Raw genomic sequence first — 24998 nt, 5'->3', positions numbered from 1 at the left:
TCTCCCTGCCTCGTCCTTCACCTTAAGTATTTTCATAGAAGAAATTACATTCTCCAAAGGAATACAGCAAAGAAAACAATTTCATTAACATATTAATTAATGTAAGAATATCTATAGGACATCTTCCAAAAAAAAAGTAACAATTTAAAGCCCTTAAATATTTTCAAGTTTATTTTATTTTTTTTTATGTTGGCTATTTTGTGTTTCTACAGATTTCACATCTGAATTAATTAACCGATCATTATGAATTTTGAATACAGCTGCTAGGTGGAAGGGAACAAAATGTTAGTTGGTTTAGTTTTATGCCAAGGGAGTTGGAGCCGTTTATGGAAATTTAGAAACTTCTGGCATCAATTTTTGAAATTTCAGAGTTTTTATTTTAAAAGAGCTTTTAGGAGTAATATGAAATTTCAAATATGTAAGACATGATCAAATTTGATCCATAGTGATTAGTAGAGCTGTGGCAACGGCATATTCTTTTCATTGAAAGGATGGAATACTGCTGCCATATCTGGGCAGGAGCTGCTAAAAACAGCCTATCCTGCCTTGACAGAGTACAAAATAGACTTCCTGGCTTAGTGGGGGATGCCCTTTTCTCTACCTTGCAACCTCTCTCCCACAGAAGAGACGTTGCGAGCCTATCCTTGTTTTATCGTTATTTCCATGGCAGGTGCTCGTCTGAACTCCAATCTCTGGTCCCCCCCTCGCCAATCTTTCACGAAAAACACCCGTCTAGCTGAATCCACTGTGAAAAATATCCCCCACTCTATATCTGTGCCTAAATCAAAACACGGATTCCATGAACAAAGCTTCTTTCTTAGAACTGCACGCCTGTGGAACTCTGTTCCGTCTGCCTGCTTCCCACCGGACTACAACTTGGATGTCTTCAAGTCCAATGTTAATAAATTCCTGATGAACCGCCCCCTTAAGTAAACACTTCATCAAATCTCCACACTAACGTAATGTACTTGTAACGTAATGTACTTATCCCTGAGTGGCTTCCGGACCTTGATAAGTGGTGATCACTGTGTAAAAAAAAAAATAAAAATAAAAAAGTAAAAAATAATAATGAAAAAAAAAAATTGTTTTAACTCTCTAGTATATATTCGACAGTTAATCAACCGAGAATCACATCACTCTATATAAAAACATAAGATATCAACGGATACATACTCGAGTCAAAACAATGAAAAGAACATGTTCTTCTAGCCCTAGTCATTGCACAAATCAAGCAAGATTCCCTAAATTTGAATTTCGTCTTAAAACTCCTTAAGCTTATTCTTTGGATTATATTGATTAGTTTTCATCTTGAGTGTTATTCACGCAATATTTCAACTGATGTCACTTCTAACTTTCTTCAGGTGTGTCGGGTTAAACTCTGCCAAATTCAGTATCTCCATGATGTTTAAAACAGAACCCTTTTATTTAATTCAGTGGGGAGGGGGAATGCTCCCGTTCTGTCAGCCATAACAGGTAGAAGTTTGTCATTTGTAATTATATTAAGCTTTAAATTTTGATGATTCTTTTTATAATCAAAATCCTGTAAATATGTAGATCTTATCTTTGTTTTAATGTTTATCTGAGAACGTGTAGGTTCTGCCACACAAAGGTAGTGTCATCCACCCGACATCCAGCTGTAAGGTTCTGCTGGCGGACGGTTATTATAGGATTCAACTCAACAGAGTGTGTAAATATTTCCACTGGGCCATCTGTAAAACGTTGAATATCCAGTGTAGCATCAAGTCCGGGTAACATATACCAGAGAGAACAGTTGGAAATATGTTGTGCACCATCCACTATGACTGCGCAATTCCTACAGTGACGTACCTAGAAAATGTCCCCATTAAACCGAATATTGTGATATGAGACAAGAAAGAAGCAACCTTAGTAGAAGTTAGTGTCCCTCATGATGTTGAATTAAACAGTTGACACGGAAAAGATAACGAAATACCAAGATCTTATGTATAACGTGAAAAGAAACTGGAATCTTGGGAAGATTTTCATCATTCCAGTAATTAATAGGAGCAACCGGGCGCATGAAAGAATTTCCAAAATTGCCTGGCAAATGTACTCCGTGAACTAAGTGTAAGAGAGATTCAAACTATTGCATTTAAAGGGACGGTTATAATCTCTATTGAAATGTATGAGATAGCGGGTCAATGTCCGGCATCCGGTAGGATATCTGCAGATAGAACAAAATGATAAAATTAAGTGAAAAAAGAACCTGGTCTATTCAAGATTTGGAATGGGGGTTGATTTTAACCATGCTGGGACGGGTATTCTTCGCTTATATATGCGTAAGATGGTGCGAAGATTAGGGCGTGGAAATTCTGCTGTGGTGCCATCACTATTAATCGCAGAATGAATTCCCTTTTGCTGCCGTTTGGTAATAACTTCGCATCTGTCTGTAAACATGTTAACATCTTCTTCTGCTCATCTCTTTTTATCTTGTTTTGGATGGGTGAATGGAGTGGTGCTGGAAGTCGACGCTTACCCACTGGAGAGCTAAGGAGGGGGGGGGGTTGCTGATGCAGTTCTCATTCGTGAAAATAAATAGTTTAGAGGGCCGGCCTAAATTTTATCCCCACCTACAAAATCGTTAGTTTCCCCACTTTGTTTTGTAATGGAAAATCCGTTTGGTTGCACTAAAATTATGGCTTTTTTTTTTTTTTTTTTTTTTTTTTTTGTGCTGCAAAAGTTGTATTTTTTATATGCATGAAATGTTTGTTTCATTTTAACTAACTTTCTCCTGAATCCATCTCTCCTCTTCTCTTTCCCCTCTTATCTCTCTTCTCTTTCCATTCCCGTCTCCCTCTTTTTCTCTTCACCCCTATTATCTTTTTCCCTCTCCCCCATTATCTCTTTTTCTCTTCCCCATCCCCCCTCCATTGTCTCTTCACCCCCCTCCATTGTCTCTTCACCCTCCCCCTCCATTGTCTCTTCACCCTCCCCCTCCATTATCTCTTCACCCTCCCCCTCCATTATCTCTTCACCCTCCCCCTCCATTATCTCTTCACCCTCCCCCTCCATTATCTCTTCACCCTCCCCCTCCATTATCTCTTCACCCTCCTCCCTCCATTATCTCTTCACCCTCCTCCCTCCATTATCTTTTTTTCCCCTCTTTACCCTTACCGTCTCCCTCTCTCGTTTCCCTCTTTCTCTGTATCTTTAAATCTATAAATATTATTTTATAATTATTACCAGCAAAGGAAGATTTTGCCTTAAACACATCCAAATATAAAAGACAAAAGAATCGTCTTGACATCTGAAATTATGCACATTTTTTTTTTCTCAATACCAATTCCAAAACTCCCAAATATTTGGACTTTCCGATTCCCGATTCTGATTAGTCATCTCAACACTTGTTAATAACATGATTACTTTTCTAGTTTACTTGCATGGATTCCAGTGGTCGTTCAGATTAGTTATCTGCCCTTGTTTAATCTAGGTGATAAGTTGAGACATACCGTCATTTTGAATTTTATGTTCTTTTTCGCAATAGAATAAACAGCTAATACTTGTAAAATATTGTTTTTCCCAAAAACATGACGAAATTCTGCATTCCGTATGAAAAGTCATTTTTCAATAATGCTGAGACCTATTTAACTATAAATAATAAACAATCGCCGTAAACTAGTGAGTTACCCATATTTATGTGAATTGAATGCTTTTCTTAACACTGTGAATGGCGATGACTATCAATCGTGGTGAGTTGGCTGTTGAAAAGGAAACTACCTTCAACTTGTGTCAAAAATTGTTGAATCCCAACCCCCTTTGGATGTAAAGAATAGTGATGGGACGATTCCAATATTTTTACTGATTCTGATACAATTACTGATTCTTTATAAATTTCTAAATATTTAACTATAAGTTATTTTTTCCACAATTACCATAAAAATGCTAAATGTGGTGTTTTCCTCAACAAAAAAAAAAGGCACTGTTGAGAATCATCTATTGATTTTTAGTTTTACTAACAGTTTAAAATCCATGAATATTTATTTTAGAATTATTACCAAGCAAAGGAAGATTTTGCTTTGAACACGTTCAAATAAAAGACAATTAAAATAATCATTTTGACGTCTGAAATTATGCGCAATTTTTTTTTTTTTTTTCCAATACCGATTCCAATAATCCGAAATGTTCGGAAATTTTCTGATTCTGATTAGTTGTTTCAACACTAGTAATAACATGACTTTTTTTTTTTTTTTTTAAATTCTGGCATTGTTTTATTTAAAAGTGTAATTCCGACATGGAGTCTTCGTTTTCAGGCCACTACTTGTGTTCGAGGGTAGCTGTAGCTTGATATTGTTAAATACTTCAATGTCAATACCTTGAAGTATTTAAGCAAGAAGGGAATTTAGGTTGTGGGTTATTTAGCTTCTCTAAATTTCTCTTAATAATAAACAAAAACCAAAAAAACAATCTGCCTATTAGATGAAATATGAACTCGATTGATAATGACTTCCCTTTTTAAAAACATGAACCAACGTTTGGTATAATTGACTGAACGGTTTGAAGTAGGTGTCTTTTAAGAGAGCTAGTAAGATCAAATAAATAAGGGAAAATAATCTTTTACTTTTATATAATAAAGAAAATACTGACCTGATCGGCTGGTTTTCATGTCACAAAAAAAATTCAGCCTTCCAATATGCTCTTTTCTTTCTCTATGTTTATCATTAGCATTGATTTTAGCCCTACCCACCCATTTCTCCTGGCTTTATTCATCTTGAGATTTGACTGCGAAAGCAGCTAAAAGTGTCGGTAGGAGACCCTAACCATACATCTTTCCCAATAGAGAGCTGTTTTATGGATAGTCAACTAAGCCTAACTGACTATATTCAATGACTTTGGGCTTGGGCAGCTGGGTGAGCCAATGGACAGACCAGTACATATGCACGTGCACACACATTCTCTAGCAGTAAAATAATGAGTCGGCTATTCCGTATTAATGGTAAAAATGACTATTGGTGTCGGATCTAGTGAATTATGTAGGAGGTCAGCAAACTTGTTTGTTTTTAGGGTTGGACTAGCACACCACCCGGGGTGTTGCCCGGTTGTAACATAAGCTTAAATATACTTTAATGCAAAATTCATACTTATTATTAGAGTCAATATTCTATTGCTTACGATATTATGCCTAATATAGAGATTTCAAAGGTTTTTTACTTTTAGGGGAGCTGGTTTTTACCTCACATTAAAAACGGCCTTGTGCCTAATTTGCTCAGTGGGGGAGCAAATAAATACCATCTTATCTAGATTTGAATGTTATATAAGATGGAAACAATGATGCCCAGACGGTCCAGAGAGTTTTATAATTAAGATTATCCATGCAAGTATGTTTATTCTTACTATAGTGAGTTTTTTATATTTACTGTTTTTATCTTGTGTGACGTGGTCGTACGCTCTGGTCTCTTGCATATGTATTACCTTTTATACAACGAAATCCTTTTTTAATTCTTGTCTTTCAGTTTTTAAACTGAAAGTAAACAACTTTTATAATCTATTTAAAATGTGTTATTTCCCCTTTCTGAGTTATTTGAAAATGTTCCATATTGCGAGTCGTGTAAGGCAGACTAAATGATCTAATATAGAAAAAGAAAATATGTTAGTTTGTGTGTATGTCTGCCAAAAACTTGACAGACACATCGGACTGCAACAAAATTGATATTGTTAGCAAGATCGATCTCTTTGCCGAAAAATATGTAAAAAAAAAAAAAAAAAAAAAAAAAAAAAGTAAGGAGGGATCACTTTTTGCGTCAACTTTATTGCAAGTCCTCTGCCTAGCAATTTCGATGTACGTTTTAAAAAAAAAAAAAAATCGACCCAGCGTGACATAAGTCGTGGCTGTGATAGCTAGCATGTTAGTTTTTTCACCTCCTTTTTTCTTTCACGTTACCGGTTTGAGCCAGCCTAACTGACTTTTTTTTTTTTTTTTTTTTTTTTTTTTTTTTTTTTTGGGGGTTGGTTGCTCAATATCCTTAGTATACAAACGCTCTCCGCCCGAGCAACGCCGGGTATCCATGCTAGGTAAATAAATTGTAGGGAAGTACATTATTGTATTGCTTTATAACACAGTACCAAAGGGCACTCGCCTAGGTGGGTTGAACTGCCTTTTTTTAGGAAGTTTCATGGGAATATAAAATTCACAAGCAGTCTTCAGTCGCTTATATATCCTTGTCAGGGAAGATGACGTTGGGGTTTTGCAGTTCTTGCAGGAAGGTGTCAACATTCTCCTATATACAGCACCTGGTGTACCCAAATACTTACCAATCTGGTACTGAACAGGCTCAACGTTGCTTAACTTTGATGATCAAACGAAAATCAGTGTTAATATAATTATGCCGTATGTTTATATACAGCATTACTAGGTGTATCAGAATTTTTGTAGGAATTTTTGACACCCCTAACACGAAACTGCGAATAAAATAAAAATAAAAACTCGTAATTTCTCTTAAAAGTGGGTTTATTTTCTTTATGGATTATACTTCCAAAATAAACTATTAAAGTGGTTTTAAAAGTAATAGAAATTTTTATTTATTTTTTTTAAACAGTAATGAAATTAATTGAATTTTACCAGCTCAGAATTTTTCAATTTTTAAACTTAAAAAATCTATCAAAATTTTTCTATTGATTCAATTTTTACGATATTTTCAGGGTCAATGTGAAATTGTATGCTCTTTCCAATAAACCGAATATAATATTTTAGACAAACTTTTGTTTTTTTTTATTTTTTATTCGCCCCCCCCCCATTTTCAAGTGTCTATTAAAAAGTAAATAATTATTTAGTCACCAAAGTTTTATATATCACAAATTGAAGATAAAAGATCAATAAATAATATATTCAAATTTAAAACAAAAAAGTAGTTTTTTTAGAAATTTACTTGTAAAGTTAAAAAAAACAAAAAAACTTTTTTTTTTTTTTTTTGTTTTTTAATGAAACCTTGGTCCTTCCCCCCCTTTTAATTGAAAAAAAAATAGGGCTTGAATTACATTTTTCTTGGAAAAACGGGGTGGAATTATTCAATATTTTTCACGAAATTTCTGACACGCCTACAGCAGTACAGCATTACAACACTGTACAAACACTAACAAATGAAAAATGATTGTTCAGAAACTGGTGTCTCAGTTTAAATGCTATTTGGGTTTGACTTCGAAATCTGACAAGGCAACTTTCTATGCTGCAAAAGACGGTAAACAACAAAAATATTTAAATAGTTCCTTTTTTTTTTTTTTTTTTTTTTTTTTGTGACGCTGCTTTTACTTAAAAATTTATTTGAAAGCTTCCAATAGTGTCCATGCAATCCGTTAGATGCGAGGTAGGTTTTTAATCGGGTGAAACTTATTTTCCCCAAATAGGAACGGGATGAACCAGTAATAAAAATCCTTCTGTTTGAGAAGGATTTCTTTTGTCCGAACTAAGGGTGGAACACACATTAATCCCAGGCTGAAGGCCATTAAATGCAGCAAAAACTGATCTGAATCCTTAGTTTGGAAATTGCAATGTTTTCTTGTGCATAGTTTTTTTTTTCCTTACAAAATTTGTAATCTATAATAGAAATGTCACCTGTTCATATGTATGTATTTATGTATGTATGTATGTCTGCCTAAAACTTTCGACCAGAGGCGACAAATTTCCACGAGATCGGTATCGTTTTGAAGTTCGACACTTTGGACGACAAATATCGAAAAATTTCTTTTTTTTTTTTTTTTTTTTTTTTTTTTTTTTTTTTTTTTTTTTTTTTTTTTTTTTTCGCCGATATTTTCGAAAGTCATCCACTCTTTTCGATTGATTAGCCTTTATTGAAACCTTCACCACTTCCGTTTTGGCAATGGACGCAATGGCAAAGACGTCACTTTTTCTTTTCTCTTTTTTTTTTTTTCTTTAACGTTCTTTTCCAACTTCACGGTACGGTTTCGAGCCTGCCTGTCTACTACCGCTTTAAAAAGATTTTTTATTTGTTTTTTGTTTTGCTCAACACACACCTCCAAACACCCGGGCAACGCTGGGAACCAAGACTAGTGTTTTATATTTAGAAGATAAAACTCAGAATCTATCGGTGAAATAAAATGCAATTAGAGGAGATAGCAAGGGCATCTAGGAAGAAGACAATTAAGTCAACACGGAAGCATTTATGGGTCAATATTTCGCCTAAAATCTCTTTCAAGATGCATGGTATAAAGAAACACTTTACTAGCAGGGAGATCTGACATTGCCCAGGATGTGAGGAAGATCAATGAATGTTTCACATCCCCATATTTTTATTATCAAATTTGTGAAATCTGTCTTTCAATCAAATCGATTAATTGCCTGCTCTAGTTCAGGGAATCCATCTCGATGTACTAGGAGATAGCTTAACATGTCTTCCCACAGTGACTTGGGACATAATACATTTTAGTCTACATTGCACTGTAGAGAACCTAATGTTGAGATTTTATTAAATTATTTTTTATGTAATGGCTTAAATTAAAGTTTAAAATGCAAAAGTCAAGTATCGTGGTTCAATTGAGCTCTAAACAGAAACATTCATTTTGAATACTTCTCTGCCATATCAAAGAACCTACTGTTGATTTTTATGTCGGGCCTTTCGGTTTATGTGGTAATAAAACTTCTCAAATGCATTTGTAATGTTGTGTTAGATGTTAACTTTTTGTCAAAATCACTTTTCTTTCATCGGATTATTTTGATTATTGATACTTCTCGAAGACATTTTGACAAAAAAAAAAAAAAAAACTAAGAACACTGCCAGGAACATAAAGTACCTTTTGTATCTAATCTCATAAAAATTGGCCCAACCGTTTTCAGGTTCATAGGGAACAAACACAAGTACCTATTATATAATAGAGATAATAATCACGCGAGTTTCATTGGATTTTCCTCTAGGAACCCAATCGATACAACCGGTATAATATATACCCAGCTCGCACATTGTCAAGCACTTTTAAACGTCTTATTAAACACGAACATGGACAGGATCAACTTAAATCGTCTCAAGAACATCCCCACACCAGATTTCACAGATTCCCCGGAATGTAGATCGCGCCCAAATATCTTTATGAAAAACAATGTAGTCTGGACACCCGTTTCAATATCAATTCTTTTTTAGTTTGAAGTTTTGTCCCTGAATTGGGGGTCCTGGATATGACCTTAAACTATATCCGATGGTGAGGCCCCAGCTTGCGGGCTCTGTGGAGTCACCCTTTAATTGCCATTGCTCCCAGGTCCACTCTGACCCCGAGTGGTAGTACCTGTTAGGGTCCCAACTATGGGTTAAATAGAAACTGACTTGCAAAAAACAAATATATTCTATTAAAATTTTTTTCTTCGAAATCACCGGATTCGGCATTAAATAACCTGAAAAAGGTTCATATGCTGTAAAACAAAAACAACCAACCAACCCTGAATTGGGACTCCACTGAAACACATATGTACATATGCAACCAATAATATTTGTATAATAAACAAACTATATACCAACTCTGTTCTGCATTGAGCACTCTTTGATAATCACGCGAGTTTCATTGAATTTACATTTAGGAAACTAGTCAATACAACCGGTATATAATAGTAGGGATATGTACAGCTGTGGGTAGTAAAAGCAACTGTCCAGTATAGGCATCAGTGAGTAATGTTAAAGATAAACAAGGAAATAATGAAACAGTATTGGTAGATTCTTTATACCTTTGTTGATCCTGCCCACGGCAATGCATTAACACTTTGTGCTTCCTTGTAACATGTATCTTTTTTTCTTCTTTTTTTTTTTTTCTTTTTTTTTTTTTTTTTTTCTTTTTTTTTTTTTTTTACAAGATCACCACTTATCAAGGCCCGGAAGCCACTCAGGGACAAGGGTTATTGCATGTACAGTACGTTGTACGTTAGTGTTGAGGTTTCATAAAGTGTCTACGGGGGCGGTTCATCAGGAATTTGTTTACGTTGGATTTGAAGACCTCCAAGTTGTAGTCAGGTAGGAAACAGGCAGACGGAACAGAGTTCCACTAGCGTGCTGTTCTAAGAAAGAAGCTAAAAGCCTGAATAAATTTGGACGAAATATTGATCCATACTGACATACCTCTGTGTTGACTTTATTGTGTACCAGTGGTTGGTACACTGTACCACTTAATGGTCTTCTCTTTATCCTGCAATTCCGTTTTATTTCATCCAATAAATGTGTTTGTCTGTGTGTGGTGGTGGTGTGTGTGTGGGGGGGTAGAGAGACACAGACCTTGGAGGAGAGGGGGGGGGTTTGATTCAACTGGTGACATTACATGGAACTTGTTTTTGTATAAAACTGGGTGGCTCCTGGTTGTCTGGAGGAAATTGCTTTGGCCACGAGTTGATATATATATATATGCTCGTCCACACCTAGTATGAAAAATTGAGAGGAAAATGGGTGCACCGGCTGAGGGTATCTTGGTTCCACACGGATTTAATACTTCAAAAAAAAAAAAAAAAAAAAAAAAAAATGAAACACTGTTTCACCTCTGATGTCAGCACACAAGTAAAAAAATTGATGGATCAAACTTATGTCATACGGACATACATGGTTTATTGTCAGTTTCGAAGCTTTTGCTAAATATAAATAATTAAAAAAAAAAGGTGCTCTGTTAACGTGATCTATCTAGTTGTAGTGTACTCATTAACCCTAATTTTGGGGTTACTGAGTAAGGGTAGGTGGGTGCGGGGTTTAAATGGTGTCGTTTGTATGGATCCTGTTTTTGTGCTAAAGTGGGCCCCAACAAAGGAAGGTAATTTTTACTTTGCTTCCTCTTTAACGTTTTTCTTTAAAATGACGAGTGTCGTAGATTTTCGAGTATGCCGAAAACGAATATCGCATTAAAATTTTCCGTAAATAAGTAGCGCGCTTGCGCGTACAATGATCACTACCTTTTAAGATAAGGACTTACATTGCTTAATACCCGGGAAACTACTTATTTACGGAAAAATTAAATTCAGCATACCCAAAACCCCTGAACTCGTTATTTTAAAGATAAATCTTACGGTGGAAACAAAGTAAAAAATTTACCCTAACTACTCCTAACCGAAGCAGCCCTTAGTTAAGATTAATGGGTAGATTGCTATTTGCTAGTTGCTTTTCTCAATTTTAGAAGCATGATACTTAATGGATTTTAATAGAAATGATTCCTCATTTAGTAATTTATAACGAAATAACAGAAAATTACTTTTTAATGCCCATATATTTTTCTCGTCAGTCGTTTATGATCGCGATCTTTATAAGTTGACCCCTCATCCTCGAGTGGCTTGTCTTGATAAATGGAGACTTTTTTAGTATATAAAATAATACCCCCATTTTTTTGTGGATCATTTAGTGCAAGTCTAAAATTCAACTTGATTATAAAAAAATACAGACAAATCTTTATGATGGTACCCGTCACGAAACTAAGACGTCATATTCCAAAAGACATGTAAATTGGTAGTATTTATTCATTTTTTTAACTAAGAAAATAAAATTTGAGGAGGAAGCAATTACGGTGAGTCTCTACCCGCCATCTTTAAAATTCATCCTTAGTTACTAGCCCTTAACAACCTCTCTGGAATCAGATCAAAATGAGCTTTGTAGTGGCTACGATAATCCTATTGATCGCTAAATATCGTAAGATTTTATTTTCGTAGTAAAAATTTAAAAAAAAAAAAAAAAAAAAAAAAACTTAATCAATTTACGCGATTTTTTAAATGACATCTTCGTTCCATGACGGCCACGTACATCATAAAGATTTTTTTTTTTTTTTTTAATTAGGTTGAATCCTGGACTTGCACCGATCATTTTTCTTAATTTCATTATAAAATTTCTTTAACACATGTTTTCAAGTTTTTGAAAACCTGCGTGGAACCAAGAACTTTTTCTTGGTGTAATATCTGCCGAGCTGTTCTTGTTTCGCTGGCAATGGCTTGGCGGTGGGTCGGGTCTCTACGCCTCTCTCAATCTGTCCTGTTCAGTATAAATAACTTAGCAGTCCATCGACTCAACCACATGAGTGACCTTCCGACCTTTTTCTGCCTTGGTAGCGCCTGCGTGTCTCAATCTTTCTGCCACCCAACCCATACATCTTCTCTTCCTTTTCAACGAGCGCTATCCTTTTTTCTTTCTTTTCTTCAAGTCTATTTAAAAACAAGAAACATTTTTCCGCAGCCTTATATCCAGAAAGCGTTGATGATTAAACAAGTTTTTTTGTTTTGTTTTAAACTTAAATTTGAATTAAAGTAAAAAAAAAAAAAAAAAAAAAAAAAAAACTTTTAAATCGATTCTAGTTTTGAAATAAATATTTTTCTTTATGTACGATCTGAAAATATACGAAAAACGAATTTTTTTTTTTTTTTTTTTTTTTTTTTTTTATGAACAATCTCTGGCAAAACATTTTGAAATGAACAGAACTGGTTATTATATATAAAAAAATGTATGACTTAAAACAAAACAAAGGTTTACTAAATTAAACTTTCGGGGTTTGTATTACTGTACACACACAGATTCGAAAAAGTTATCAAAAAAACAAATATATAACAAATAAACGTTATCAAAGGCAAGATAAGTTACTTTTTACCTAACTGGATATGTTTTCAGTGTTTTTATTTAATGTAACATGTTTATTCAGCTCGAAAAACAGTGTTTACCGATGTATTGGAAAATTCAAAATGGCGCCCGACTCTCTCTTTAACACGGTAAGTTTTGGAAAAGGTGCTATAAATATAAAACTAGACAAAATACTGTTAGAAACTCGCTCAATATATATTACCGTGACATAGGTTGACATATATTCGGTGTTTTTTTTTAATAGTATTTTGTCTAGTTTATTATTTATAACACCTTTTCCAGAATTTACCGCGTTAAAGAGAGTTGGACGCCATTTTGAATTTTCTAATACATCGGTAAACGATGTATGTTTTTCGAGCTGAATAAACATGTTACATTGAATAAAAACATGAAAAATATATCCAGTTTGGTAAAAAAGTAACTTATCTTGCCTTTGATAACCTTTATTTGTTATATATTTGTTTTTTGACAACTTTTTCGAATCTGTGTACAGTAATACAAACCCAACTTTCGTAATAAATTAAAAAAGTACTTTTTGAATTGTCTCCCTTTAGGATTCTTCACAAACGAAAACAAATGTCAAACCTAAAATTCACGAGCGCTTTTTTTATTGGGCTAATAATTTCAAATCCTCTTATGATAGTCTTTATTCTGACAATAATTCCATCTTAATTATCGAGTGGCTTTTAGCGTTGATAAGAGGTGACTCATATTTAATAAAAAAAAACAAAACGCGTTAACTTAAGTGAAAACAGATCAACAAGAATCGAATCGTGACAGACTGGCTTTCAGCTGGATTCTCATACAGATACGAGGACATATCTACTCGGTTGGAATATGAGATAGCGGGCGAATGTCTGGCATTCGGTAGGATGCCCCGTCCCCAGCTGAACAAACTGGTTAGAAAATAAAAAGATAAAAAAATAAAGTACTTTATAAAAATTGGAGAGGCGGTGGGGTGTTGGAGACAGAATAACTACACGTATAACCGACCCGGGACCCCCTCAGGCTCATTTTGAGTGTCTGCTGTTCTGTTCCACTTTAGGTAAAAGAAATGAATATAATAACAAAAATAAAAACAAACTTAGACTTTCAACTTGTACTATAGAAGAAGCAGTCTAGCGCAATTATTTTTCATCCTAAGAACCCCGTCGTCTTTCCTTCTGAGGTTTGATTCCTCATCTTCTCTTGGTTCTTTGCCACTAGTACAGCTTTTAGTACCCTGCTGTGGTACTCCAACCGGGTTGCTAAGGTAGGTATGTATGTGCGCACGCGTGTATATATCTATAAAAGTGAGAATATGTGAGAGGACAAATCTGAACGAATTTGAAATCTGGTATATAAGGTGGAAAACCTTAGAATCGATTTTCATCCGGAAAAAGGGCTGCTAAATGGTCAAGATTGAAAAAATTGGTACGTGGGATGGGAGGGGGGGGGTCATCAGATTGTTATCTATTTGACAACTGTTTCACGAATGCACATGCGTGAATTGTTCAGAGGACGGATTACTTGTGTACGAAATAAATAGTTTGTCAAGCTAGCCTAACGGTTATTGTACTTGACTTGCTGTCTTTAGGTTTTGGTTTCGATCTCGGCAAGAGTTTTTTTTTTTTTTTTTTTACAGGAAGTGAACTGTTTAGAAAGAAAACATGATAGTTGCATGCACATGTCTCAGTTTCTGTATGAATTAAAATACATTAAGGCGTATTTGACGATCTGTCAACGCTGGGCAGCCTACTAGCGCGCGTGTATAATATATATATATATATATATATATATATATATATGGAACAAATCGAGTATATGTTCAACATTTCGTCTTTATTTCGAGACTTCCTCTGGACGAAATAAAGACGAAACGTTTATGAACACATAATTCAGTTTGTTCCTTTTTATTTCTCTATTTCGTCGGAAAAATACTATTTCCATTCTCATCATGTGTGTGTAAAATGTTGCAATCGTCCTTCTCGTTTTAATTTTTTACAGTATATTGCAAAATTTTATATTTTTAGTGCAACAACCGTGGTTATAAATGAATTTGAAGCAAATTTTTGCCACCAAAAACATTTAAAGTGCAACCAATGTTTGCCATTAATCCTATGAGTTAAGAGAGAATACAAGAAAATAATTCATTTTCAATCAAATGAATAGATTAGAAGAAAACAAAAAACGTACCAGAAAATGATATCTGGAGCGAAACCTAGATCTCATTTCCGGTACTTTTATTTTTGTGGTGTTTGATCAACACTGCTGGGGTGCCGTGAAATTCATGTTTTGTTTTTTTAAATCTCCTGAAACGGTTTTTCATGGTGAACAACGGATGATCCCTACAATAATCTAAAGACTAGCGTAAATTCTTGGAAGCCAACTAATACAGTGATTGCCAGAGGAAGATTGACTTCGGAGCAAAGAAGTCTTCCTGCAAAGGAACTTAACGCGAGATTTTATGATAACTCCCGAGATATTCCATTTATCAATTTAAAGTTCGCCGCCTCTTAAAACAACATCCTATATAAACTCGTTTTAAAAAGCTAGAAAACGAGTATATACAAAGAATTGCTTGGTTCCTTCAATGTATTCCACCGGACACCCCTCCCCCTTCTCATTTCTTAAGAGATATTCGGACTTTTCTTTTGTTGTCGGTCATCTGTCGGTCACGCTATTTTTATTTTATTTTTTTTATTAATACAGCATGGTTATATGAAATTTGTTGATAATGAGAGTAACTCTTGAGTACCGGTCCCACACTATCAACTAAACTCCAACCTCTGTTCCATTAGTGTTGTATCCCTGTACCTATTTAAAAAATACTTTAATCATATGTGCTCTGACGAACTCGTAGCACTTATCACCCCCCCCCCCCCACGCGAGGTGAATACCTTCGACTAGCCCAACAAGTAACAAAATCCCACTTCTTGGCCGTATAAGCCCCTATATGCCGGAATAACTTTCTACTGTTAAGTTTCTTCGCTTGGACTGCTAGGCTTTAGAATTCTGTCCTCGTCCCCTGCTTCCGTGATTGTACTAAGTGACTGAGCTTCAATCTATGGTCCCCCCTCGCCAAACTTTCACAAGAAACACTCGTCTAGCTGTAAACACTATCAATAATTCCCCCCACTCTTTATCTGTGCCTAAACCTAAACGTAGATTCCATGAGCAAAGCTTCTTTCTTAGAACTGCACGCCTGTGGAATTGTCTTCCTTTTTCCTGCTTTCCGGCTGACTACAATATGGTTGTCTTCAAGTCTAACGTAAATAAGTTCTTGATGAGCCGTTCCATATAAGCTATCAAATTTACCAAATTTTCATTACTAATGATTACTATATTGTCCAATTTCTACTGTACACTCTTTAACCCTTATCCTTGAGTGGCCTCTTGGCCTTGATAATGTGGTGATGCCTATGTAAAAAAAAAAAAAAAATTAAAAAAAAAAAAAACTCGTTGCTCAATTCTCTGTATAGTGTCATAAATAGCAGCCCATTAAGTCTCTTTGACAACATACCGTGTTTTGCTGAATAATAAAGAAAAATATGAGCGAATTAGATTGGCTTAATTATTTGGTATTTTTATTTTTTTTATTTTTTAACGCATTCTTTTGTCATTGACGTTCAAGTTTGAGGGTATTTAGTTCAAGAAAGCAGACATCAGTTGAAAGTGCAATTGATAAGTCGGCGCTCCAGAGTGGGGGGGGGCAGTCTAACCTGCAAAAAGTGCCTGGACAGCCACGTCGGAATTCCCGGTAAAGGCGCTCCAGGCGATTAGCAATACTCTCCCTTTCTCGAAGAGAGAACACGGAGCTTAGGAGCGTGGACCTCCTAGAACTGCACAGAACTAAATCAACAGGGATCGTATTATTACAGGAATGGTCTAATCTGTTGATTTTGAAGGGCCAGGATAAGTTTGAAATATTATTTTCGTCGTTAAACGCGGTAATCGAGAATTGCTGTATGTATCTTACGAGTGGATCCGTTCCCGTTTTTAAAACAACTTTTTTTTTTTTTTTTTTTTTTTTAAATACATGCCCCATACAAATAACTTTGGTGGCGCGTATTGATGTTTACTTAAATGACGCATATATCAGCGTGTGTGTAATCAACTCGTACCGATGTGTGTGCGTGTGTGTATGATCTGACATCATCAGCATCATCATTGTTATTATTGTTGCCATTACCCTCCCGTCCTCCCCTATGCCCGGCCGCTATTACGGCACTCCTCTATCTTTCTCTTTTTCTTTGCACAGACACAAAATTGCTGTGTGGCGCCAAAGACTTGACTAGTAATATTTGTAAGACGCTTCTCTTTCGTTCAACAATTAGTTACACTCGTTTTCAGTTTCTCTCTCTCTAGCGCGCTCCCCCTCCCTCTCTCTCTGTCTCTCTAACGCGCACTCTGTCTCTCTAACGCGCACTCTGTCTCTCTAACGCGCACACTCTCTCTCTCTAACGCGCACACTCTCGCACTCTCTCTCTCTCTCTCTCTCTCTCTCGCGCTCTCTCTCGCGCTCTCTCGCTCTCTCTCTCTCGCTCTCGCGCTCTCTCGCTCTCGCGCTCTCTCGCTCTCTCTCTCTCGCTCTCTCTCTCTCGCGCTCTCTCTCTCTCGCTCTCTCGCTCTCTCTCTCGCTCTCTCTCTCGCTCTCGCTCTCGCTCTCTCTCTCGCTCTCGCTCTCTCTCTCTCGCTCTCTCTCTCGCTCTCGCTCTCTCTCTCTCGCGCGCTCTCTCTCTCTCGCGCTCTCTCTCTCTCGCGCTCTCTCTCTCTCTCGCGCTCTCTCTCTCTCTCTCGCGCGCTCTCTCTCTCTCTCTCGCGCTCTCTCTCATATATATATATATATATATATATATATATATATATATGATTTTACCGTCACTGGATTATTTATCTTCCACCAGACTATCCATTCACGTGTGATCACCTTTTTCTTCACCATATTCCCTCTGCTTCACTTTTTTGTTATCAAGATCTTTGACTTACTTGTTGTTTCATCAAATACTTTTGCATGCAAAATCCGATCTCACATTTTGCTAATTCCTACCCTCTGATGAGAAGGAAAGTATTCCTTCGAAACTCCGTGAATTAAGGCCTATCCACTTATCTAGTGTTTCCTTTTCAGATTAAATGTTTTTAACTCATTTTAAAGTGTTTTTTTTAACATGTTTTAACTTTTTGCTCGTGTGTGATTGATATATATATATATATATATATATGATCTTGAAAGTTTAAAGATAAGATTTAATTTTGTCGTCTGCAGAACCAACAGGATATCCAATAAAACATTTTCTTTGTATTGGTTTTAAAAAGGTTAATTTTATTAACGATTATGAATAAATTTATTTAGTTGTAACAAAATATTTTTGTAGCTTTTCTATTTTGATTGAAAACGATCCAAATGGACTTGATCTTTGTCTAATCACTAAAAATCTTATCATATTCTTTGTTTCATCTTCAGAAACTCTGCCAGCCAGTATATGTCGGTCGGAACGGGTAAAATCTTCTACAGGTGAGTTGAGTTTGCACTTAAGAAATTACAAAAAAAAAAAAAAAAAAAAAAAAAATTTCAGCCTACTGAATGAATTTTTAAAATGCTAGGGTAGACCTTGGTAGATTGGAAAATCTGCACTCATCACATTTTATGAATCTGAAAATTGTAGTGTTGGCTTTGCTTTCCTCAGTATTTTTCTAGTCAGAATTCTTTCTAGAAGGATATTTGGTACTCATGGAAGGGACCACATGAAGATTGCAAACATCCTAAATGATTTTTGTGAAATGAACTGGATTTGGACTTGGGACACCCAGACCACTAGTTAGTGTGTCGTTAACCACCGAATTCCTGTCATCTCTTATCTGCTGTATTCCTGAACAATAAATAGTGTTTCAACTTTGTCTTACTATATTAACTTTGGTGTGTTATTGCCACTTTAAGTGATCATCTACACCTCATATTGCATTCAGAACAAGGAAAACACTACTTTACTAGCAGAACCGAATGTACTCAAACATACAGGTGACCTTCACCCTGATAAACATAAACTTGGCCTTCACCTCTTTACTACCAGTTGTTCTAAGTTATTCAGTATACTCATAATGACGAGGTCATTTATATTTGGTGCAGACAGGTACTTTTCAAGATATAAATACCTGCATTCTGGACTGTAATTCACTTGCGGGCATCTATTCCGACAGCTGTTCTTACCATAAGAAGGTTGAACGGGAGGAGTCTATTCCAAAAAACGTTCTTAACATGGGTAAGTTGGAGGGTGGCCACCAACAAGAACCATACTTTACTTTTTAACGCGGAGAGGGGGGGGTATGCTGCCACCAGGCAATGCCAGTTAACGGGTCCTGCTAGTTAACATTCGGTGATACAAATGGGAATTAATCATAGCAATCTTAGTTTGAAAGTTCTTTGCAATATAATAGTTTTTTTATTCTTAATTTATGGGATAACTACAAATTCATGAAGGATACAAAAAGAAATAAGGATGCTTGTGCAGTATAAGGGTTTTACTTTAGCCCCCCCCCCCCGTTTTAAAAGGTACCTTTCGTTTATTAAAATGTGAAAAAGGTGAAAGTACAAAAAATTAACCCCCCCCTCCTTCTCCACATTAAGACTAGCTTTCTAAATAACCTAATTATTTCAGCACTGTCTATAAATTGCATAAATAATTATGATATTAGTTTAACAACAGTGCAAAAGGCAAAGTGCAGTATCTTTCCACCTTCAAAAGATCCTTTAAAAGTACCATTATTATAGGTTTTTGAGTGTGCTGAAAATGAAAATAACCGTTATAATTCAAGGAAACGAGTAGTTTCCAAGATATGAAGCAAAAATGTGTGCTTGTGCGTACAGCAATGGCCACCACTTATAACAAAGAATTACATTGCTTAATATCTGGAAAACTAATTATTTGCAGGCCACAATTACCAAATAAACACCCCCTCCTAAAAAAAAAAAGGTGGCTATAAAGTAGGTGCTCTTTTTACATTAAATTAATATAGAAAAGTGATCCCCCCCCCCTACTTTTTAGACTTATAATTTCTTCATATCTTGGGAACTAATTATTTCCTTAAAATTTTAGCATTTTCATTTTCAGCACCCCCGAAAACCTACATAGGGGTAATTTTAAAGGAATTCTTGAGTGTAAAGATATTGCACCTTTTATTTTTTATGTATTTAGTTTAAGCAAACACAGTTTAATCTTATGCCTTTTTTTTCTCTCCTACCCCTTCTGCTGGTCATACAATTTACTCACCCTGTTCAACCTTGCTTAACCTAAATCTATCATTCAATGTTCACATTATTTTCTATTCATAGTATAAAAAAAAGTTGTTTTGCTAATGACCCTGCACTCCCAACCTGGGACCTCGTCTCCTTCATACTTGACTTTACTTTAAGAAAGATTAAGGCTTCTAGTTCATTACAATTGTCTATTAAAATATGAGCCCTACAAGAACTGCTCATATGACAAGAGAAGGGCCAAGTGCCCTGAATTCATTTCAATCTTAGGAATCCTAAGAGTCTCCCTTTTCATGCATACACCCCCTATACACTAATATATATATATATATATATATATATTAGTGTCACAAGACCTTTTTCTTTTATTTCCTGTAGAACCCTTTACCTGCATTGGAATAATGCCCCCCCTCGTCCACTCAGCCCCATTTGTCTACCATATACCCTACTACTTTTTTTTTCCTTTTCTTTTTGTCCACACTTCAGTGAGCTAGCAAAAGATTGACTCTAGAACTAATGAAGGAGGAGTTTTTTTTTTTTTTTTTTTTTTTTTTTTTTTTTAAGATGTCTGTTGGAATTCTTTTTCTTACCACTACTGTCTCCACCTACCTTTCTTGCAAATGAATAAAGGGCAAGTAACTCTTCTCTCTTTAAACCCATCAAGAAGGGCTCTGGTTTGGGGTTGCTGATACAGGGAGACTCATTGGTAGGGTCCGGGGGTTAAATTTCTCTCTTGGGTGTGTGTGGGAAGTATGGGTACGTGTGTGTGTGTGTGTGGGGGGGGGTTACTTGTCACTCTTCATGGAGGCAGGACTTTGTTTAATGTCAACCCAATAAATGTGTTTTCTCTATAAACAAACAGAAAACTTATATAGGTCAAGTAAGAGTTCCTCTGGGATGATAAAAAAAAAAAATATATATCTTTATTATCCGCCCCCCCCCCACTTCTCATAACTTTTCCAAAATAAAAATAACAAAAAATAGAAAGTAAAGTTTATTTTCTAAATCTCAGTCAGCAAAAAAAAAAAAAAAAAGTCTTTCATTACAACAAAGAGCGATTCTTTTTTTTTTTTTTTTTTTTTTCACATATTAAAAATCTAAACACACCAGGAATTCCGGATTTCCATTTAAATTTCTAGAGTGCTCAACTTTTTTGATTGAAATTTTCACGAAAGAAATAATTTTCCCTTTTGTGCTAGTTCTGTTGCAAAACTGAAAATGCTAATTTTGGTATGAAGGCTAAAACACAGTTTATGACCAGATTAAAGAATAACCTATGCTCTTCCTACCTATGTGCACCCGTGTCTTTTCATTAATTTATTTTTGACTTTATTGTTAAATATTATTGGAGTTGTTTAGGAAAAAAAATTTTGTGCTGTCTTTGATTAGCACAGGGGGTCTTATATGTAGCATTTTTTTTTTTTTTTTTTTGTTCATACAAATATTTTTGACTACATATGTGCATACATGTTTTAGGCCACAGTGAATATATTTTAAGGAGTCTAGTCTTCCGGATAATATCTATTATACTGTTTTAATTTTTTTTACATCTAATAATAAAACCAATTTGAGATTTATAATATTTATTCCTCCTCCTAATTCCTTTCCAGCTTATCTCAAACATTTTCGTTTTGAAATAAAGGTTTTGAGCTAAGATTAATTTAATTATAACTAACTCAACAGGGGGACTTCTTTTATTTGCTTTGAAAAGAACTCGTTTTATTCTTTACCTTAAAGTTTAGCTGAGACAAGCTGTTAGGATTTTTTTTTTTTTTCCTAAAGAAAAATTCTGCATAGGTAGTGTTTATACCCAGATCTAATGATGCCCGTGGGAGGGAGGTGAACGCCTTGATGCTATGACCCATAGTACTATAAAAATATATCAAGCGCTATAGGAATGTATTTAGTGTGGTCCAAGGAAGCTAGACTTAATAAAGTCACAGCTGAAACATATGCACATATGTAGCCGAAAATATTTGTATAGACAGTGCTCTACATTGCGAGTGAAACAGTCACATTTTCGAGTGATTTTTCAAAGTGTCGACTAGAAATAATAGAATGGTCATCTTTGGGCGATTGTATTTCTTTCACCGACACACTTGCAAAGCTCACTACTCGGGGAAAAATATCTTCCAACTTTTTAAAAAAATAAAACGAGCAAAGTCAAATTATTTAAATAAGTTTTAACAGAACAATATACTTTTTTTTTTTTTAACGAAGGCTGTATAAAAAAACGTCTGGGGAAATTCGAATGTTTATACCTTCAAGTATCAACATAAAATTTGTGTATATTTAGAATTACATTTATTAAAAAATAAAACACACAAAAATCTTTATGGTGTACATACTCGTCACGGAATGAAGATGTCATATTCTAAAAATCATGTGGGTTTAGCTAGTAACTTTTCTATTTGGCTAGTAAACGAAAATATTTAGTTGTCAAAGGTCAACTAAAGATAAATTTGTCCGTAGAGCCCTGATAGATAAAGATTTTACCAAAATACACCTGCATTTGTTATTGACCACTATCTTCTGAACACTGCAGCATCGTTAGATTTACATTTATGAACGAAAAACTATATAAACGTTATATATTGCATAGCTACATTATTCTTAGTAAATTAGCTATTTTACTAGATATACCGAGTTTTATTCAAACGTATTCCCTTTGTGGTTTCCGGGACTGTTATTTAAAATGTATCCTTTTTGTCCTACCTGTCTCTGTAATTGCTGTAGCCCCTTCCTCTGCTCTCATGGATGTTGTTGCAGATTGAGCTGACAGGTGCTCATCAATACTCCCACCCAACTGTGGGAATGTGGGGAGTTACTTATAAAATAGACATTTTTTTATGCGTTTATGTGTGAGAAAAAAAAGACTATCATTGGTTAGACTAGAATCAGAAATATTAAAAGGTTGGAGGGGTAGAAAATTACAATCTAGGTGGGGTGGGGGATGAACGGTTTGACTATTTTTATTCCAAGCTGTGCAGATATGGAGAGATACTGACCAGGCAGATACATTTTCGTTAGTAGTTGGAATTTGGTATGATTTGATTATTTAAGGGGACGGCTCAGCAAAAACTTGTTTACATTGGACTTGAGACGACCATATTGTAGTCAGCTGGAAATTACAACAGTTCCACAGGCAAGTAGTTCTAGGAAAGCAGCTTAGTTTCTAGGTTTTGTGAATACTTTGAAGAGATTAGATATACCTATAGAACTTAATACACTTGGTTTTTATCTGTTCAGGTACTCCCTTATACCAGAAGGATGATTAAAGTTGATTAGATTCTTTCTTCAAGTTAACCAGGATCAGGAAAGGACCTTAACGTGCTTTGACACTTATGCAGAACGTGAACCACACTGGAACAACGGTGTTATGTAGAAATCCATTTTTTACTGTTCTGTATCTTCATTGATAAACTAACCCACCGCAAAAATTGGACCCAACTTGAAAATCCCCCCCCCCCCCCAAAAAAAAAAATGTAGGATATAACGGACCAACTTACCAGAGTATAGCTGCCCGGGAGGCGGGATGAAAGGTGACGATGCTCATCTAATGTCCAAAACGAACGATTGCTTTCTAGCTATGCTAATAGATGGCAGTTCTTTTACTTCTTTTTTCTTATGGCGGCTTCAAATAACCAAAAGTTTTAGACCAATCAGAAAAAAGGTTAATTATTCTATTGTTTTTTATTATTATTCTTTAAAGTTTCTTATCATTTATAGATACATTTTTATTTTTAGTTTATATTTAATAAAAATATCAGAGACGACACCATGTTTAGATTTAGGCACAGATAGTGAGGGAAATTGATGATGGTTGTCGTATAGCTAGGTGAGTTTTTATTTATTTATTTTTTTTGAAAGTGTGACAAGGAGGACCAAAGATTGCAGCTTAGATGAGCAGTTGCCATGGAAATAGAGTAGATACATGTTAGCAAGGTCTATTCTGTTGGAAGGAGGTCATCACACACCAGGTTTCAAAGCTGGCCATGAACTTTGCCAATGCAGACTAATGTGGTTTGAGCGGCCCTGGCCCAGATATGGCAACAGTACTCCATTCTAGGATATACTTGGTTGTTATGCAGGAAGTGCAGGCTTTTTTCCGGAAGAATATCACTCGTGTGTGTGTATGTATATATATATATATATATATATATATATATATATATATATACATACATATACTAGCATTTCAGCACGGCGTTGCCTGGGTGTTTGGAGGTGTATGTTGAGCAAAAGAAAGGGTCAATTTTTTTAATTTGACCCCTATTATGATCCCTTAACATTTATTGTTTTGGGCTCAAATCAAGTTATTAAATTAGATCCATGTCCAAGGAACCGATATCTAAAATTTCAAGTGTTTAGACCTAAAATTGACAGTTTGATAGTTCTCAAAGGTCAAATTGTTGAACTTTGACCCCTTAACAGCCAAATTTCTAGCCAAAACGAGTTATAAAGATTTTCCCAAATCTCAGTACCCTGTATATCCAATTTCTAATCTGTAGACTGAAAATTGACAGTTATTGTGTAGGAAAATGTACACAGACACGTTCACTTGTATATATAATAGATTTCCATTATTCTCCTCATATATACATACTATGTGTTGTATTGTCAGGATTATTGGAGAACATAGAACAAGTAGACAAACTCATTGTATTTTTAAACACAATTTATCTGTGGCAGAAACATTAAATTACTTACAGGATGATATTCTGTGTCCAGCGACGCTACCATATTGTCGTCGGTTTCCTTCTAGAACTCTTTTCCAAGATCTATAAGGGGCAATAACTCTTACTTTTATTTGGAGTTATTCCCCTTTTAGCACTATAACACCTCCCCTTTGAAATATGATGCTTACAGGATGTTTGATGTGGGTCTATTTGTAGAGTTGAAATGTGTTTGCATCTTTGTTGCATCCTTCAGGTTGGACCTTTCTTGCTTTGTTTACTGCATGCTGCTTAAACACTTTGAAGTAATTCAAATGTGTCCAGTAAAATTTTTAATAGAATGATTATTTGATTGGCTCTTTGGAAGATATGAGTGACGAAGTTGATTTGCATGTCTGACCCAAATTGTACATCCACATCATAGATTACATTACCAGAATGATGTACAGTAGAACCCTGTGATACGGTGGCCCTAGGATAGATTTTTAAAATTTTTCTTGAGGTTACGATGTGGAATGTTTTTCGGGACCCTGGTTATATTTGCCC

At 35.3% G+C, this 24998-nt stretch overlaps 1 protein-coding gene across 3 annotated transcripts in view; it reads left to right on the top strand.

Moving 5' to 3' along the window:
- The window catches only part of LOC145245812 (SMAD family member 6-like), a 188152-nt gene that overhangs the window by 96087 nt on the left and 67067 nt on the right, over positions 1 to 24998 (top strand). For all 3 annotated transcript variants that reach the window (XM_080107462.1, XM_080107460.1, XM_080107461.1), the window contains one exon: positions 17989 to 18039. In XM_080107462.1, coding sequence (XP_079963588.1) covers positions 17989 to 18039 — 51 coding nt within the window. The remainder of the gene's footprint in view (positions 1 to 17988; positions 18040 to 24998) is intronic.

Source organism: Euprymna scolopes, chromosome 23 (assembly GCF_053919585.1).
Source record: "Euprymna scolopes isolate OS-2025 chromosome 23, ASM5391958v1, whole genome shotgun sequence".
Lineage (NCBI taxonomy): Eukaryota > Metazoa > Mollusca > Cephalopoda > Sepiida > Sepiolidae > Euprymna > Euprymna scolopes.
This window is presented reverse-complemented; position numbering and strand designations above follow the sequence as displayed.